Source organism: Helicoverpa zea, chromosome 10, assembly GCF_022581195.2.
Source record: "Helicoverpa zea isolate HzStark_Cry1AcR chromosome 10, ilHelZeax1.1, whole genome shotgun sequence".
In the NCBI taxonomy this organism is placed as follows: Eukaryota; Metazoa; Arthropoda; class Insecta; order Lepidoptera; family Noctuidae; genus Helicoverpa; species Helicoverpa zea.
In genome coordinates, this window is record NC_061461.1 from 12779884 (window position 1) to 12795911 (window position 16028).

At 41.0% G+C, this 16028-nt stretch overlaps 3 protein-coding genes across 5 annotated transcripts in view; 1 reads left to right on the forward strand and 2 right to left on the reverse strand.

The window, feature by feature from the left end:
- Positions 1 to 5502, reverse strand: part of LOC124633689 (tyrosine-protein phosphatase non-receptor type 21) — a 24875-nt gene extending 19373 nt beyond the window's left edge. Inside the window, exon 1 of the mRNA XM_047168992.1 lies at positions 4562 to 5502. Coding sequence (XP_047024948.1) covers positions 4562 to 5194 — 633 coding nt within the window. The 5' untranslated portion in view covers positions 5195 to 5502. The remainder of the gene's footprint in view (positions 1 to 4561) is intronic.
- Positions 5503 to 7058: 1556 nt separating this feature from the next.
- LOC124633851 (oxygen-dependent coproporphyrinogen-III oxidase) lies at positions 7059 to 12315 on the reverse strand. 2 transcript variants are annotated; one of them, XM_047169216.1, is made up of 9 exons: positions 12182 to 12315; positions 11229 to 11457; positions 10884 to 10949; positions 10152 to 10309; positions 8908 to 9038; positions 8467 to 8593; positions 8016 to 8179; positions 7533 to 7702; positions 7059 to 7287 (listed from the first exon to the last, which is right to left on the reverse strand). In XM_047169216.1, the coding sequence occupies exons 1-9, from the start codon at positions 12262 to 12264 to the stop codon at positions 7174 to 7176; spliced, it is 1242 nt and encodes a 413-aa protein (XP_047025172.1). In that variant the 5' UTR covers positions 12265 to 12315; the 3' UTR covers positions 7059 to 7173. The 2 variants fall into 2 exon arrangements, with proteins under 2 accessions (XP_047025172.1, XP_047025173.1); XM_047169217.1 differs by lacking the exon at positions 10884 to 10949 and having other exon boundaries at positions 7060 to 7287.
- A 588-nt stretch (positions 12316 to 12903) lies between these two features.
- Positions 12904 to 16028, forward strand: part of LOC124633847 (syntaxin-binding protein 5) — a 233651-nt gene continuing 230526 nt past the window's right edge. For both annotated transcript variants that reach the window (XM_047169209.1, XM_047169211.1), the window contains exon 1: positions 12904 to 13026. In XM_047169209.1, coding sequence (XP_047025165.1) covers positions 12904 to 13026 — 123 coding nt within the window. The remainder of the gene's footprint in view (positions 13027 to 16028) is intronic.

The following is a 16028-nucleotide window of genomic DNA, read 5'->3' on the forward strand; positions in this document are numbered from 1 at the left end:
ATAGTTGTTATGAAAATGTTGTGATAAAATTAACCGATTTCCAAATTCTTTTGCATGTGATAATCCCGTGAGCCTCCCCTGCTTCGAGTGAAAGGAGTCTAGTCTGCTAGTTCGTCGCTGTGGTGTTCGCGAGCGCGACGCCTGGATTCTACTGCGCGCCGGATTTCAGCATAACCATACACGAGGCACTATGCACAGAGATGTTAAGAGACGCCTGAATGATAAACATGGTGAGATCAATCCAATTTTATTGTGGCTTGTCATTGTACATTGTACTGTTTGACTGACTCGTTGGCCTAGTGGTCGCAAGCGTGACTGCTATATACGAGGTCTTGGGTTCGATTCCCGGGTCGGGACGAAATCGCTTTGTGGGTTTTAGAAACTTTCACAAAGCAGCCTTTAGTCTGGGGATTGAGGATTAGTTCACTCGTGCATCGGAGAGCACGTAAATGTCGCTTCTGACGTTAACGTAATGTCAGTGGCGGCAAGAAGATCTTTTAATTTGCAGGTGTTGGGGCACATTAGGCAGCATTGTTTGTGGTTGTGGTGCGGCAATCTGCTGTCGTCAGCATAGCCTTACCTAGATAGATTATCCTTGCATCTGCCGACTGGTGTACGTAGTCTGTTAGGGACTTCCATACAGGACACGCTAATTCATGACTGATGGGAGTCGTTCTACGGGTGGTATGAAATCAGGTCGAGCAACTTTCCACTGTGTAACGCGACTACTCGTTGTTACTCGAATTCACCTTTTTTTTTTGACATATTCGCAGTTGGTGTTACACGTCAGTGCCCTATCCAGGTTCACGCCCAGGGACCTTGGGCAGTTCATGTGCGCGATACGTACGGCTCTCCAAGCGACATCTATCTCGTGGTTAGCCATGCGGTTGCGTAGATGGTAGGCACAAGACGTGAGTTTTGGCAGGATTGGGTGTTAGGGTGTTTTCCTTGTAGCAGCAGTCTCGTTCCTTCAGAGCCGCAGAGAGCCCGGTCTCAACCTCTTCAAACGGCCAGCATAGATATAGCTGGTGGTATTAGGTGGTTTCGGCTGATCGTTTGGTTCTATTTGGTCTCAAACCAGATAGCGCTTGATGGAGGCGTTATGTATGTTGATTTGCGTGCTTGATGGAGGCACTGTGTAGAATCACGATATGTGTTGAGATGTTGATGTGTGATTAATGATGGTAGTTTTTTTTTTTTTAATTAATGAAATCGTAGATGATGAAAGCTAGGTTCACAGGGTTGACATGTGTGTATGCTTGTGTGTTGCGCTTCAATCACAGGGTTGATTGACTGTTACGTTGGAAGTCACAGAGATGACTGCCGTTGAACACTTGTCACAAGGATGGCTGAAGTGTGTACCTTATGTTTGGTCACAAGGATGACTTGGTTTCTGTTTATCAATTAAAACCTTAAATTAGAATATTTCAGTTTTGCGTCATTTGATTGAATTGTGCATCAGACTATAGATTTTGGTAAGGTGTTACATTCACCTACTCTGTAATTTCGTTGTGTTAAGCTGTACCTATGATGGGTATCGGGGTGACTTGGAAGAGACCCGTTGGCCTGTGTGACGGCATCGGGGTGACCAGGAAGAGACCTGTGTGAATCTGTGGTACAGTTGGTGTCATGTCACTGTGGTTGTGGTTGTGGTCCCTAGGAGGCCAGGATGGGCTGAGAGCTCGGTTAAGGGACACGACGGTTATGTGAAGCCTATCAAGTAGAAGGCGTAGATGTGAATGACAACCGTAGCTGTAATGATTTTGTAATTTACAAGTTGAGTCTGACTAGCAATTCGATCTTTCTTTGATTTCGTGCTTAGCATTTAATGTATCTAGTTTCTTCATTTGAATAGTGATTGCTATTCTTTAAATCTGTAACATGTGTGTAGGTCTTACTATCTTACATAACGAGAAGGTTTGTTGCTGACCCATATGTTGTCAATATTTATCGGTTGCCTAAGCACTTTTTATTTCTAGCTTTACAGATATAATCTAAGGTGAACCGAGCCTGGAGAACAGGACGAGGTCTACTAGTCAAGCGGCGGGCGAGGTGCGCTGCAGTTGCTGTTTGGAGCGTCATCCTCCCCCGGATTTGTCGTGGAGGCCGTATGAGTTGCGACAGGCCAGGACATCGCATGTCATCACACAAGGTGAAAGCATTCTATTTCATTGAAAATGATTAAATTGACCAGACAAACTTCACGATAACCAATTAAATGTTGTAACTTTGAATTATTGAGCTGGTCCATAGTCGTGACTGATTTTGAGGAATAATTTGTGACTTGTATTCTGTCACTTGTGTTTTAGATTATTAATTATCAATGCTTTCTTATTATTCTTTATTGTACACAAAATAAAATTTGATTCTAATTAAAAATCAATTCGCACTTGATAGGCCGGAAAATCAAAGTATCACTGATGAAATTGAGATGGAACGAAGTAGTTATGATATTGAGGAGTGTTTGAGTTTGCATGATGATCGGACCGTACCAGAGGCTGTCGTGTAGCCGTAGCTCAGTAGAAATCGGCGTCTGCTCAGTGAGTAGTCCGTGAGTACGCGGTAAGCAGTCAGCTCTGGCGGAGGTCGGGTTTCAGTGGAAACCAATGAGTCCAGGGTAGACTCGGCGTTCCTATGTGAGGTTCGCAGTAAAGAGTAAAGAGTAACTGGAGGTTACTGGGCTAAGTGTAGCCATGGTCACATGTAGAGCTTAAATGTTTTGTTTTAATTTATCAGTTTAGAGTTTATTGTCTCTTGTAAGAGGCAGTGATCGGTTTTACTTTGAGTTTCCTAATTTTGATTCTGAATTATTGTAATGAAACGATTATTTTCTTTCTTTTCATTGATCATTTCCCAATTAAATGTAGAGTTTGATTTGTTGCTTGTGAGAGTTTAGTACTCGGTTGCTCTGGGTATAGCTGATATTGAGGCCATTTGAAGTTTGTTTCATTTCCTTGAGAGAAGTAAGAGCGTAAAACAAAGATCGAGAGTTACTGTTGTGGTCAGGAGTGGCCGAGGCTGTACTGTGCATACTGTGTTGTGTTTGTGTTGTTGCAGATTAACCCACGAGGACGTGGGTCTACGCAGGATGGCCGTGTCGGAGACTGTCAATAGTACGGACACTAAACGTCACGCAAGCGCGCCCTCTGGTGGCGTTTCCGGTGAAACAACATTTTGGCGCGCTTGGCAGAGTGGTGGCGGTCAGCGTGGCGTCCGCGGAGCTCAGTCTTGGTTCAGTCTTGATCGAGTCTTGGTCGAGGCTTCGTCGAGTCTTCGTGGAGTTGTCGCGTTACTGCCTTTCGTTACGTGTAGTGTACCTAGTGTTATTGCCTAGCGTTGTAGTACCTAAACTAATTGTAGTGTCTTATAATTTTTGTATTGTAATGGTTCTTCTAACCTAACAGACAGACATGTGTTGCTGGGGAGTTTGTTCCGTCACTTCTTCTCCCCAAGCCAAAACACATAGGAAGTGGCGAAGGGCGGGCGTTTTGGGGCTGTCTTTTGTTCTGACTAATTTGAATAAACGTTTGAGTTTTTAGTTTGTTTGAGTTTTGAGTTTCTTTGAGTTATCTCTTTGCTTGATTACCCTAACTGATGTCGGACGATAGTGCCATCCTGATGACCCCTCCGACATATGTATAAACCTTGTGAAAAATTCCTTTCGTTCTGAGCAAAGCTGCTGATTACATTAACATAGATACAGTTATAAATAATGTATGCTCAGTGAGTACATGATGGTTTTACTAATTTTCTTAATAGGATTATAATTGTATTCTGTTACAGACGGATTACAACAGTATTGTTAACTTTGTGATTGTGATCTGTGATGAATTTGTGTGGTTTCCTTCATTATGTATTTCTTGTTAGTTAAAGAATGTGGGAAATGTTTTGAGCAATACCAGTTACATTAATTTGAATATTTCTGTAAGAACATTGCAAACATTTTGTACAAATTTAATATTAATATGTGATATACTTGCTGAATTTTTGATACTCTTTCCATTTTGATCTACTTAAATTATTTTCAATAATATATTGTACATTTGCATATTTAAAAGTTGCTACCTGAAAATTAATTTTATAAAGTGATGATTTTATGTGAAACTGATTTCTAATTAGAAATTTTATCAGACACTGATGAAAAAGCATGCTATAAAATTTATTGTTACATCTCTCTGCTAGATCTAGTTTATAAATAGTAGCAGTGATAGATGACACACAGCCATTACAGAATACTTCATAGAAACTGTTTCCCACAGAAACAATCGGATGGGAACATACCCATCAAACAATGTCGGCTTGCAAATTATTTATAGTACACCGCCTATTGACACACAAACATACAGATTTCTGAATTATTCAAGTTGCTAAGGTCAAGTTTGTGAGCTTCCTAAGACTCATGTTTATAAATAAGATTGACTGAACTGAACAGTTATTTATAGAGACCACACATGTTACTGTTGTATTTATTGCTTGGCTCATATTTTACAATTCTATAGCAAAATTTATGTGAGAAACAAGTTTTCAGACTTAAAAGTATATGGTCAAGAGATATGCTCACCTGTGACATGTTGTGCAGAGCCATATGATGCTGAATCACAGCTTCTGTCAGCCATTCCAGCCGTCCAGTCTCAGCCAAAGTACTCCCATCTATGATCTGTCCTCCATCCAGCATTTGTTTGGGAAAAGTCAGCAGGTTCTTGAGATACTCCACTGTATGCCTTTCCCGGTCATGGTTACCATACTCTGCTTGCCTACTGTAGGACGCTAGCACAACTGCCTGCTGGCAGTCACAGATAATCCTGCCTTCTATCAAATCATTCTTGAGTTGCAAGAAGTAGTGGTACCTCGTGACCTCGTCGGTGATCAGACTGGTGCCGGATATGACGTAGTACATGACCCGCAGGTACAGCTGGTGCGAGGACGCGTACTTCTCGAGCTGGCGCTTGAGCGGGCGCTCGAGCTGCACCCAGCGCGGCTGCTGGCTGCGGTTGACGTAGCGCAGGCCGAACAGCTCCGGCTGCATGACGGCCTGCCGCTGGCACACGTTGTCCAGGCACTCTTGCCCGGTGCTGTCCACCGACAGCGTGCAGTCCGCCACCCCGCCATCCAGCAGCTCCACACTGATCACGAACAAACTCTTCGACGCTACATTGTACTGCCGCGTCTTCTTCAACTTCAACTTGAAAGGCATCTTCCTGAGCTACCCGCCACCAATTTGCAATAACATCACATAGGAAACAAACGTTACGTTTCGTTTATGGCAAAGGAATGTAGGAAACGATGCATCCGTTACGCGCGCCACATATTTATAACATTTCGTCTCGAATTCGCGACGTAATATCGGTCACTTGAACTAATTTATGTTACAGTAGCGATGACGTAGTTGTATCGGCGGAAAGCAATAAAAATTGTCGAGTAAACACATATGTATTATGAAAATAAGAAATTCACGTTCACAACATTGAAGCCATCGAGAAAGTGACAATTTGTTTGACAGCCGTGATTAAGTATTGCCATTTGATGTTACAAACCTCAACCAATTTAGTAGTTATTTTTAAGCGTGATCAAAATGTGATTCTAAAACAACGTTATAACAAGCTGGTTTTGCTGCTGGCTTGGCTCGTGGATATTAGTAAAACGCGACGTGTGTATGTACCTGCTGCCAACAAACGCGCGTTTTGCGGGCGTTAATCTTTTGTGTGTTAATAATTAAGGCGGCCAACTTTCCGAAAACTGAATGCGGGACTTAACCTTTCGTGAAAAGGGGGGGGGGGGGCATTGAAAAATGATCGGACGGAACTGATAAAATAAAAACCGTAAGCAAAAAGCTATAATTTAACCTATCAATATCGAGTCACAGCGTGCACTAATGTCTTATTTTCAAAATCATTAGGCCTCACGAGTTCAGTAGAAATAAAGAGAACGAGATTATATTATAGGTAATCTGTGTTCCTGCACTGTTGAGCGTGCGCGCAGGTGGGTGTTGTGTAGAAGCGTGGTAGAAAAATAGGGATGCGGGACATGCGGGACGCATACAACGTTTTGCGGGACTATTTTACTAATAATTTCAAAACGGGATTTCGTCAAGCATTGCGGGACGGTCCCGCAGAATGCGGGACGGTTGGCCGCCTTATTAATAATGCTTACCAAGCGAAGACACGAAAACAGTCGTGAAACGACAATGGAATAACAGCTTGACGCTTAAGGTAGAATTCCGTGGGTCGCGGCTGACGCAGCCGCGCGCGGCCTACGACAGTCGTCGGCCGCGCGCGACAATAGTCAACCTATGAAAATGTATGGCACCGCTGCCGAGGTCCGCGACAGTCGCGCGCGGCTGACGAATTTCGTGAGCCGCTCGCGGCCGTACGCATCTCAACATGGTCTAGCACTTAATACCATCTATAGAACTTAGTAAAACCAGAATTTAATTGTTTTTTATTTAGTCGGCAAAACTTCCTTTTGTTTTCATTACAATACAAATGCTTTTGAATCAGTATTTGGTAGTATTCTTCTTCATTTCTACATTTTAAAGATAGTGTCGATTGGTAATCTATTTTCATAATACAGCCACAGCAGCACGTCATCCTCCTCTTCTTCAAGGATATCAATTAGCACTTCGACTAGAGGGAACGGACGAACAAAATCTACTAATTTCAAGACAATGCCGCGCGCGGCTTACGAAATTCGTCGGCCGCGCGCGACTGTCGCGGACCTCGGCAGCGGCGCCATACATTTTCATAGGTTTATGAAATTATCGGTACTTGCGTTATCGTTGTTCTATCTAGGTATTGTTATTTAGCATATTCGTTTTGCCTGCGTCAGTATTTATCACAATAGTTCAGATTGGGCACCCCCGTACAGTACTTTTTTGCGATTGCTACACGCATTTTCACTGTAGCTCCCATGTGCTAATGAAATTTGAAAACATCAAGTTGTTCCGAGATTTATATGTATATTCGCGAATTACTTCGCAAGGCTCATCTTTGTTAGACCAGCCAGGAGTAGATCACCTCGTTGATTTGTAGTTTGTTTTTATTTACAAAGGATTATTTGAGAGAAAAATACAATTTTTTTTAATAATGTATAATTTAACATTTATAAAACAGTATTTTACATGATGCGTCGTTTACACTGTGATTCTTGAACCCACTACCCATTTAATTTAATGTTTCATGCTGCGGCCCGCTCTTTTTTTGTCTTTAACCAATCGATGGGCTCTTTCAGGACTTTCAATAGCTTCTCTTCAGGCGAATCTGGTTTCGTTTCATGCATGTATTCCCATTTCTGAAACAGAGACAATATGCACGATTAAGAACTAGTACTAAATTCTTCAAGAGGTATGTTATGAAATGGTTTCCTGCGAATCAATCAGCAAATCATGGTTAATTCATTTCAAAATTGGCAACACTCTTGACCCTTGCCATAACAAAAAATAAGCCGGGACCGGGAACGATATTTAGGTAATTTCTACAAGAACCACAGTTTTAACAGACTTCTGTATTATAATCTAAAGGCCCACAAATACTAACAGCATTAAGTGGCAGCGACATGAGTATGGACTCGTAGCGCGCCTGCGGCGTGTGCAGCCCGAACTTGGTGCCGCGATCATACATGAGGTTGAACTCCACGTAGCGGCCTCTCCGGAGCAGCTGCCACTGGCGCTCGTAGTAGCCGTATGCGTCCTCTTTGTGTTTTTTTACTGGATAAAAAGAAAAGTTTACGTTATATTTTTAAGCTGTGTATTAATTTAATAAATAAAACTGGTATTATAATCTCGGTAAAAACGAAAAAATTATATTGTTATGTTGCTTCTGCACTTTCCTTATAAAAATTTTACTGGTTCTGCATACAAACATAATATAATATATTTAAGGCATTTTCAGGGATCTCTAAACCAAATTTTATCGAAAACGGACCAGTCGTTGCACAAACAGACCAATGTACCATATTTACAACATAAAATGTATGATAAAAATATGTATAACAAGTAGGTCCAGCAATGTTGGTCTTACCGATAGGTAGATAGCTAGGAATGACAGCTTCAGCGCAGGATCTGACGAATTTAAATGCTTCTTGTTGATTGGGCGAGTCTATGTCATCGAAAAAGATGCCGCCGACGCCGCGCCGCTCGCCTCGGTGGGGAATGTAGAAGTAATCGTCGCACCACTTCTTGAATCTAACAATTAAAAGCAAAACTTCAGCAAAAACCGTTACACAGCCAATTCAATTAGGAATTCTGTTCACGCTGTTACTATAATTATCTTATTAAGTGAGGAAGTAACACGAAATGGTATTTAAACATGCTAACCAATGGACCGGGTAATTTTTAACGCTTTTAGGGTTGCCAATTAAGTGATGTTTTTTTCTACCATTATGTAGTAGAAATTATTTAACTTGTAGAAAATATCCCGGAAAAATATTAAGGCAATATTGCTACTCTGGTAGTAATAAGTTGTAACTTACTTATCATAGTATGTTTCATCATGCATGTCGCAGGCGTGTTTGAGTGTCAGATGGAAGTGCACCGCGTCTTCCTCGTTCAGGTAGTATGGTGTCAGGTCCGTGCCGCCGCCGAACCACCATTGGACACCTACAAGACAGACAATTAGTTTAATATACAGAGGTTCTATTTGGTCCTTATTAAGGAACAATGAACTGACGCTAAATTTAACAGGTTTGAATTTTGTGTGCAGCAATTTTCTGTCTCAGTGCATCACATAGGCATCCTCACTGACAGAGAAGGTGCAAAGTGAGCATTAATTTTATTAATGAATTAATAAAAAAACTAAGCAGTAGGAAGTTATTTTACTGTGACTTACGAAAAATGAAATTATGAGCAACTGAATAACTGGCAATATTATGAAAAAAACTTATCATTTCTATAATATAGCAACAGTAACTCACCATCTTTATCTGTGACCTCAAAGTACCGGTAGTTGAAGTGTATGGTGGGCACCATGGGGTTGCGAGGGTGGATGACGGCGCTGACCCCCGCCGCGAAGAACGGCAGCTCAGAGTTTTCAAGCTTTTTACCCCTGCACAAAATATATCACTACATAGTATAAAACAAAGTCGCTTTTTCTGCCCCTATGTCCCTTTGTACGGTTATAAAATAGGAATGAGTATCTTTCAGGTGTTGAAGTTACAAAATTTCGAGTAACAGTTGAGTTCGAGAGTACCTATGCATATCATCGATCTTATCGCTGGTATCTGACAGGCGACCTTTTCGTATTATTTACAAGTCATATATTACATAGTACTCAAATATTAGGTAGCTTAGCTAAAGATACGCAATCATACTTTGATTGAAATAAAAATACTGAATTTTGACCTTTTCTGTGAGCCGTTGTGATAACGTAATATTATCAGGCCATTTACAACTCGTGTAGAATACGTTCGTTGATAAAAATGTCTGAAGGAAAAGACAGTATTTTAGTAGACTATATTTTCGATGAAACAGACCGCTTAATTGGGGAGCGAAGAATGTAATGGTTGCGTGTTACAGACTCATTAAAAACTAATTAGACAAAAAAGTTCTTATAACAAATCCGAGATTTAAGAGCAATTAACTTCCTACAGATTAACGCTGCACTGGATGCAATAAATCACGGTATCTTTAGTACAAACTGAGCTGAATCATTTCCTCTCATCTGTCACGATCAGCGCCAATACAGATCAGGAGCAAGACCGATAAGATACGATGCTGAAGCAACAAGTGCATGTTTAACTACTTATTTATTTTCACACGTCGATCGGTCGTAAATTATAGGATTTTAATTAGGTTCTTGAGTTGGATGTCTAGTTTAAATTAAAAAGTGTTATGGGCAGCGATTTCTGTTTTTTTGCAAGAATATTAATAATCTTGCGCAAAGATGATTCCTAAAGACGCTTTTGCATAGTCAAGTCTTTCGTCTGCATAACACAAAATAGGCAGAAATTGAGTTACCTAGGGGATACAATCAGAATCATTATGTAGCTTCGTAGATTTCTGATGAAGAAATTTTGGCTGTTGCTCTTGTTAAAGCACCCTCAACTTGGAGGTAGGAAATACGAGCAGAGATGACTCGTTTCCCGTATTTTACGCTATTTTCTGACGAGATTTTCGGTAACACATCTTCGCTCGTCATTTTGTTCTTTATGACACTCACCTACTCCTCATTTGCTGAACTGCCGCCGGAGGAAGAGTGCCAGACACCACGGATATGTTGACGCCTGCCTTTTCGAAGACGCGTCCGTCTTGCAGCACGCAAGTGATGCCTCCTCCTCCTTCCTTACGAAGCCACCTGTCCACTTTGAATTTTGCTTCCTGGTGCAAGAAAGTTGTTGATGATGGTTAGTAAAAAAAACATTTTCATAACCTGAAATTAATAACTAGGAAACTACATCATTCAGTCAGGTATCAGGAACACCCATAGTTTTTTTGCTGATGTATCAAGGAGGGATGAAAATCATGCGACTATTGCTGGGTTTCCCACCAACGCATTCGTCGCGTGCCATATCAACTCCTTTGCGTCAATAGTCGTAGTATGGAAGTCGACTACTGTCGACCGTCAGCCGCACGTGACAGACGCGTGGATCGGAATTCCAGTTTCAGGTAATAATGAGGATGAAAGGAGGAGAAAAGATATACCAAAGGGATTGACCCAAAGACCTCAAAGATGAATGTTAATGGTAGTGTGATGACCTTACCAATCTTAAATATAAATTCAAGAATGATATTATGCTCCTAATAATAATAAAAAGGCTCAAAAATGGGAATGGTTTCAAGACTAAGTTTATACCAACTCAAAGAGTACTTTTTTTATTATTATTTATGTTGTTAATTATGTTCACAGTTAAATCTGCCATGGATAAAACAAAAATAATTCATGGTTTCGTACCGGAGATATTAAAAATACATCATTTTCAAAATCATATTCATCGGCTGTTTTCTCATCCTCCCATGCCTACAAGAAAATAATTAATTTATGTATGTATTGAGTGCATAGAGATGACAATATGAGCATTGTATCACTATTACAAATACAAATTAATGTAAATTTCTTATCAATATTGAATCTATTAATAATTATTTTTAGCTATCATGCTGACATTCAAAATAACAAAAATAAATAGTATGATCTCTGATAAAAGCAATCTAAGTATGACCCATCAATATTGAATGAACAACAATTTACTTGAAGCACAATTAAATATATTTTTTCCTTGTTCCTTTATCTCCTTACCCGGTCTTCCTCCTGTTCTAAGGCGCGACAGAACTCCGCCTGTATCCTCATGATAAGCAACTCCATCTGTGTCTTCATATCATCCATGTTTTTCTCCAGTTGATCCTTGGGAGTGATGGGTTCAGCCATGTAGTTCTTCAGCTGCATGATTTCCTTCATTTCAGCCTGGTTCTGTTTGAACTGATTGTATGCTACATAGCCCGAGCCAAGTATTGCTGCACAGTATAATCTGGAAGATTGTTTTGGATTATAGCATCAAAGAGGTTGTAGTTACTTTATGGTTGCTGAACTATGTCTATGAAGGTTGGTGTTCAATATTTATGCTAAGTTTATTTGCACATTTTAGTCTGATTTATTTATTTTACCTGTCATTTACTGTTAGCTCTATTCTTACTATTGTTGTTTTCAATACCTGTTTAGTATTAATGTCTGAAGTGTGTTGTTTATTTAAGTTTACCATGACAGTGTTACAAATGGTGTTGACCTACATTTCTTATCTTCCAGATTAAGTCTGAAGTCATACATTTTCTACCAAAATATGAGCAGTAATATACAGTAATATATATTAACAGTATTATAAATCAAAAGAACCCCTACATCTTATGCCTGATCAACAGGTCCCTTATTTTTGGATGTTTATATAAAATGAAGTAGTTTGTAATAACAGAAGTCTTTCAGTTATAGTATCGGTAGCAGTTACTTTTGCCGTGAAGTACAAATATCACAACAAGACCATAATTCACAAGATATATGACTCAACTATCAATCGATCACGTACGCCATTCACACACACTAAAACTTATTGTTTCCATGTTAGTTACTTTACATTTGAAACTGCATAACTGAGTGCGAGTGTGCTTATTGCCGAAAATGTTTTTTGTCATAACCTGGTTAACGAAATCATTATATTACTGTTTATAAATACACAAAAAATGATAATGTAAACACTACACCTGTATGGTCTGCCTCTGATCTTCTGGTAGCTTCCGACATATGTCAGCGTATTGAAACACCTAGCTATCACTTTGAACGACATTTTTACTGTAATTGCAGCCCGAAAATCACCGATAATATGAAGTTTATTGTAGAATTTCCAAAGATTGAACTATTTTGACAGCCGATATTGCCCAAACCGGTTTGACATTTGACAGATCTATATTGTCACTTCAATGCACACACGTTGTTTTCTAACGAGCGCCACCCTGCGGTGCCGTGCGGAACTAGTTGGCTATCAGCTGTGAAATTTTTCTTCCGCAAGGCGCGCCTACATGCGCAATATGTGTTCATCTCTTTTCTGAGCGCGGCCGAGCACATCGATCGGTCGTGTCGTGCTCTTTCCGGCCAGTCCGCGGCGGCCTCGCTGACAGCGTGTCGCCAGTGCGCGTGTGTACACTGCTGTGCTGTCCCGGCTATCGATCCGTCAGTGAAGCCGCATTGCTGTACATTCCGGAGGCGGTGCCTCGCCTAGTTTTCGTCGATCGTCGGCGTGGCGGGCGCGTGTCGGCGTCGGCGGCGGCCCCGGGCGGCCCTGCGCAGTAGCGACCAAGTGTAGCGCGGGAGCGACCGACCTTCCTTCCGCCAAAACCGGCTCGCTGTCCGCGGCGGACGGCTGTGATGTAGCCGCGGCCGGCGCGAGCGGCCTTCGGACAAAGGACCCGCTACTCGGTTATCCGCGATGAAGAAGTTCACGTTCAAGGGGGTGCTCGACGGGTTCCGCAGCTCGGTGCAGGCGGCTCCGCGAGGCACCGAGCAGGAGATCCAGGAGACTCTGCGCCCCGACCACTTCCAAATCAAAAAGGTAAGTGGTTTTATCGCGCGGCGCGGCCCAAGGTCCCGCAGATAATGGCGATGAGCGGCACGCGAGCAGCGCGGGCTTGCGGAGAGGGGCGACTACGCTCGAGTGCCGGTAACACGACTCACCTGAGCGCGCGGCTGCCAGCGTGCAGCCTCTGTTGTGTAAACTGTACGCACGCCGCACGCCGACCAGTCTCCGCCATCGACGGCCAACCTGTCAAAACAATCCTAGCCACAACAATTCCACTCGCTGCTGCACCGCGTTCACATTTCTGCATCCAGGATAGTGTGTTCCACGACTTATGTGATAGTCTTGGATACATTTCGTGGTTTCTTACAAAGCAACTTTCCCAAAATTATTGAGATTGCCGATATTATAATTATTAGCTTGCGTCAAAGCAGCTTTGACATTAGGCTCTTCATTTGGCTATAGCAATAGGCTCCCTGTGGTCACAATCTAATAAGATTTAATACCTAGTTTGTATCATACTGGCAAATAATATTTTTCGTCTGATTACTGATCAGTGGAGCACCTGTGCCCGTAGGCGGTGAATAGCGATCATAATATTGAACTGATAACAGATAAGATAAACGCTTGCACATAATAATACCTTTGCCCTTTGTCGTATGACTCTCTATAAAAATGCACAAGTACCAACTACCCGTTCTGATATTTTGCAGATAGCAAGGTAAAAAAACGTAGAAAACCATTTGGAGAGTCCAAAAAAGGCTTTTCTCATTTCGCCTTACCCTAGAAACAATTTAAGGTGTTATCGAAGGTTCCTACAAAAACGGCTCACACAAAAAAATATTTTTTCATAACAACGATAACTTCCTGCAATCCAGGAAAGTTAAACATTTCCATGTCAAGGTCTGAATGGCCCACACGGATACTGTTAATGATCGATATAACGTAAAAGTAGAAAGAAACTTATAATAAACGACAAGCGACCGTAAGCGAAGTTCGTTATGTTCGCTTCTATTTCCCTTCCAAGTTTACTTATTGTGAAAAGTTATGTCTAAAGCACCTTGGCCCATCTGGGCCCTCGTGCAAATTCCGCCAGCCGCCGAGCAAAGTTAATGAGCAAACTCCTAAATAGTAAATTACAACAAAACAAACATTTATTTGTGATCGTTCTCCATTGAAAACTCCGAATTTGAACAGCGGTATGCTTTTAAAACTTTGCCCTTTCTTTTCCCGAATTTGCGGAACGAGCCAATTTGCGTGGGTTTTGCGGTTATCCATGAAAGAAACAATTTCTAGTTGTCTAATTCTTTCCTCTGAACTGCGTGAGAATATTGGGAAGTTTTTGTGTAACTCGGGTGAGTCAGCGAATTGTTTTAGGTGTATTTAGTCGCCCTCGCAATATTTGCTCGGATGTTGTTGGTTTTCCTTTTCACCATTGTCCGGTGAAAATAAGTGCGAAAGCCTGCACAGGCCATTGTTCTCTCGAAAATTACAGATTTAAAGGGGAAAATATTTTCGCAGGAATATCCTCAGATAAACGAATGTATTGCAGTAATGGAATTTCTGACAAAGGAAACAAATCTTTTATAATGATACACAGATACATATAGAAGTAAGTAACTAGGTAGCTGCTGGCTACGTATTTACACGTATTAAATTGAATATCGTGTAGAATGTTTAGTAGCAGAGATAAAAGGAAAACAATGTCACTCCGAGCACGTCGCTATTTATTTTTAATGCAGTATGATGTAAGCAAACATGAGTTCACAGCTGGATGCGACCGCTACACAGCCTTAGATCCGTGACTCAGTGTTAGATTTATCTTCTCAATAATTGATTAAAACGAGGCTTAAAGAAAAAATAAATGCTCTATAAATAATTTGTTATGAATATGAATCGATTAGGTAGTAAGCAGGTGGTACCTACTCAAGCCTGACTCACTGAATATTCTGAAATTAAATGCTATTCGCTCCGTCCTTGAGAAGAAAATTTTGCAATTTGTTTCGATGAAATTGAAAATGAACGAAGGCTGAATATTATCAACAAAGGATTATAAAGATAGTAGAATGAAAAAGGAATAACGTTAAAAAGTAACGTTAGATGTGGTTAGATGCATTCTGGTTGTATGGTTTGCCAATATGTAGGTAGTAAATTCTGCGATAACAGTTGTTGGTATATCGCGGTTATCTCCCGCTGCATAGCGTTGATAAATATTTTAGCCGCATCTCTGTGTAAAACCTCGCTGGGGGCAAATCAGCGGGAAAATAAATGAGTAGGTAAAGCGTTTTTATCACCGAGCTAAGCATTATCGGATTACAGTAGCTTCAGCTTCATATAACCTGAAATAAATTGGAAATGCCTAACAGCTCATTATAAGTAAGCCGTGGCATCCAGGAGGATTTTATGCATATGCAAAGAGAATACAATAACTACGTACTTGGCATATGATTGAAACTTTTGAAATTATTAATTAATATTAAAAATCGTTTCGATCTGTTGGAAAACAAAACGTCAGCACTAGTGGTGTGCGTCACTCAAGAGCTATTATATATCTGTTCCGTTCCACAGAGTGATACATCTCCTTGGTCGCCAGTGTTCTCGTAGCGATGTGGCCCACGCGCCACGAGCGCTCATTATCTTCTGCTCTCCCGAGATAAGTAATTACAGGGGAATTGGATTTGTTCATTGTTATCTCGGACTTGTGCTAGTGATTCATTTAATTAAGGCCCGACAGACAGACTAGTTGCTTTCGCGTTCCCTTCATCGTTTTATGATTTGTAGGTTTTGATATCAAAACGTATTAATCGTGTCGTATTTAATTGTAGTACCTATTCAATGAACGATGTGTTAAGGAAATAGTTGTGTTATTTATAACTGGTTGGTTTTTGTTATGTTATAATAATGTTATAATGGCATAGGTAGTAATATCGATCACGCGGCAGCGTGCAGAAATTTTAATACCATCTAAAATTACATATTCCCTTTTTAAACCCAGACGCAAAAACGACGGGGTGTTATAAGTTCGACGTCCCCCGACA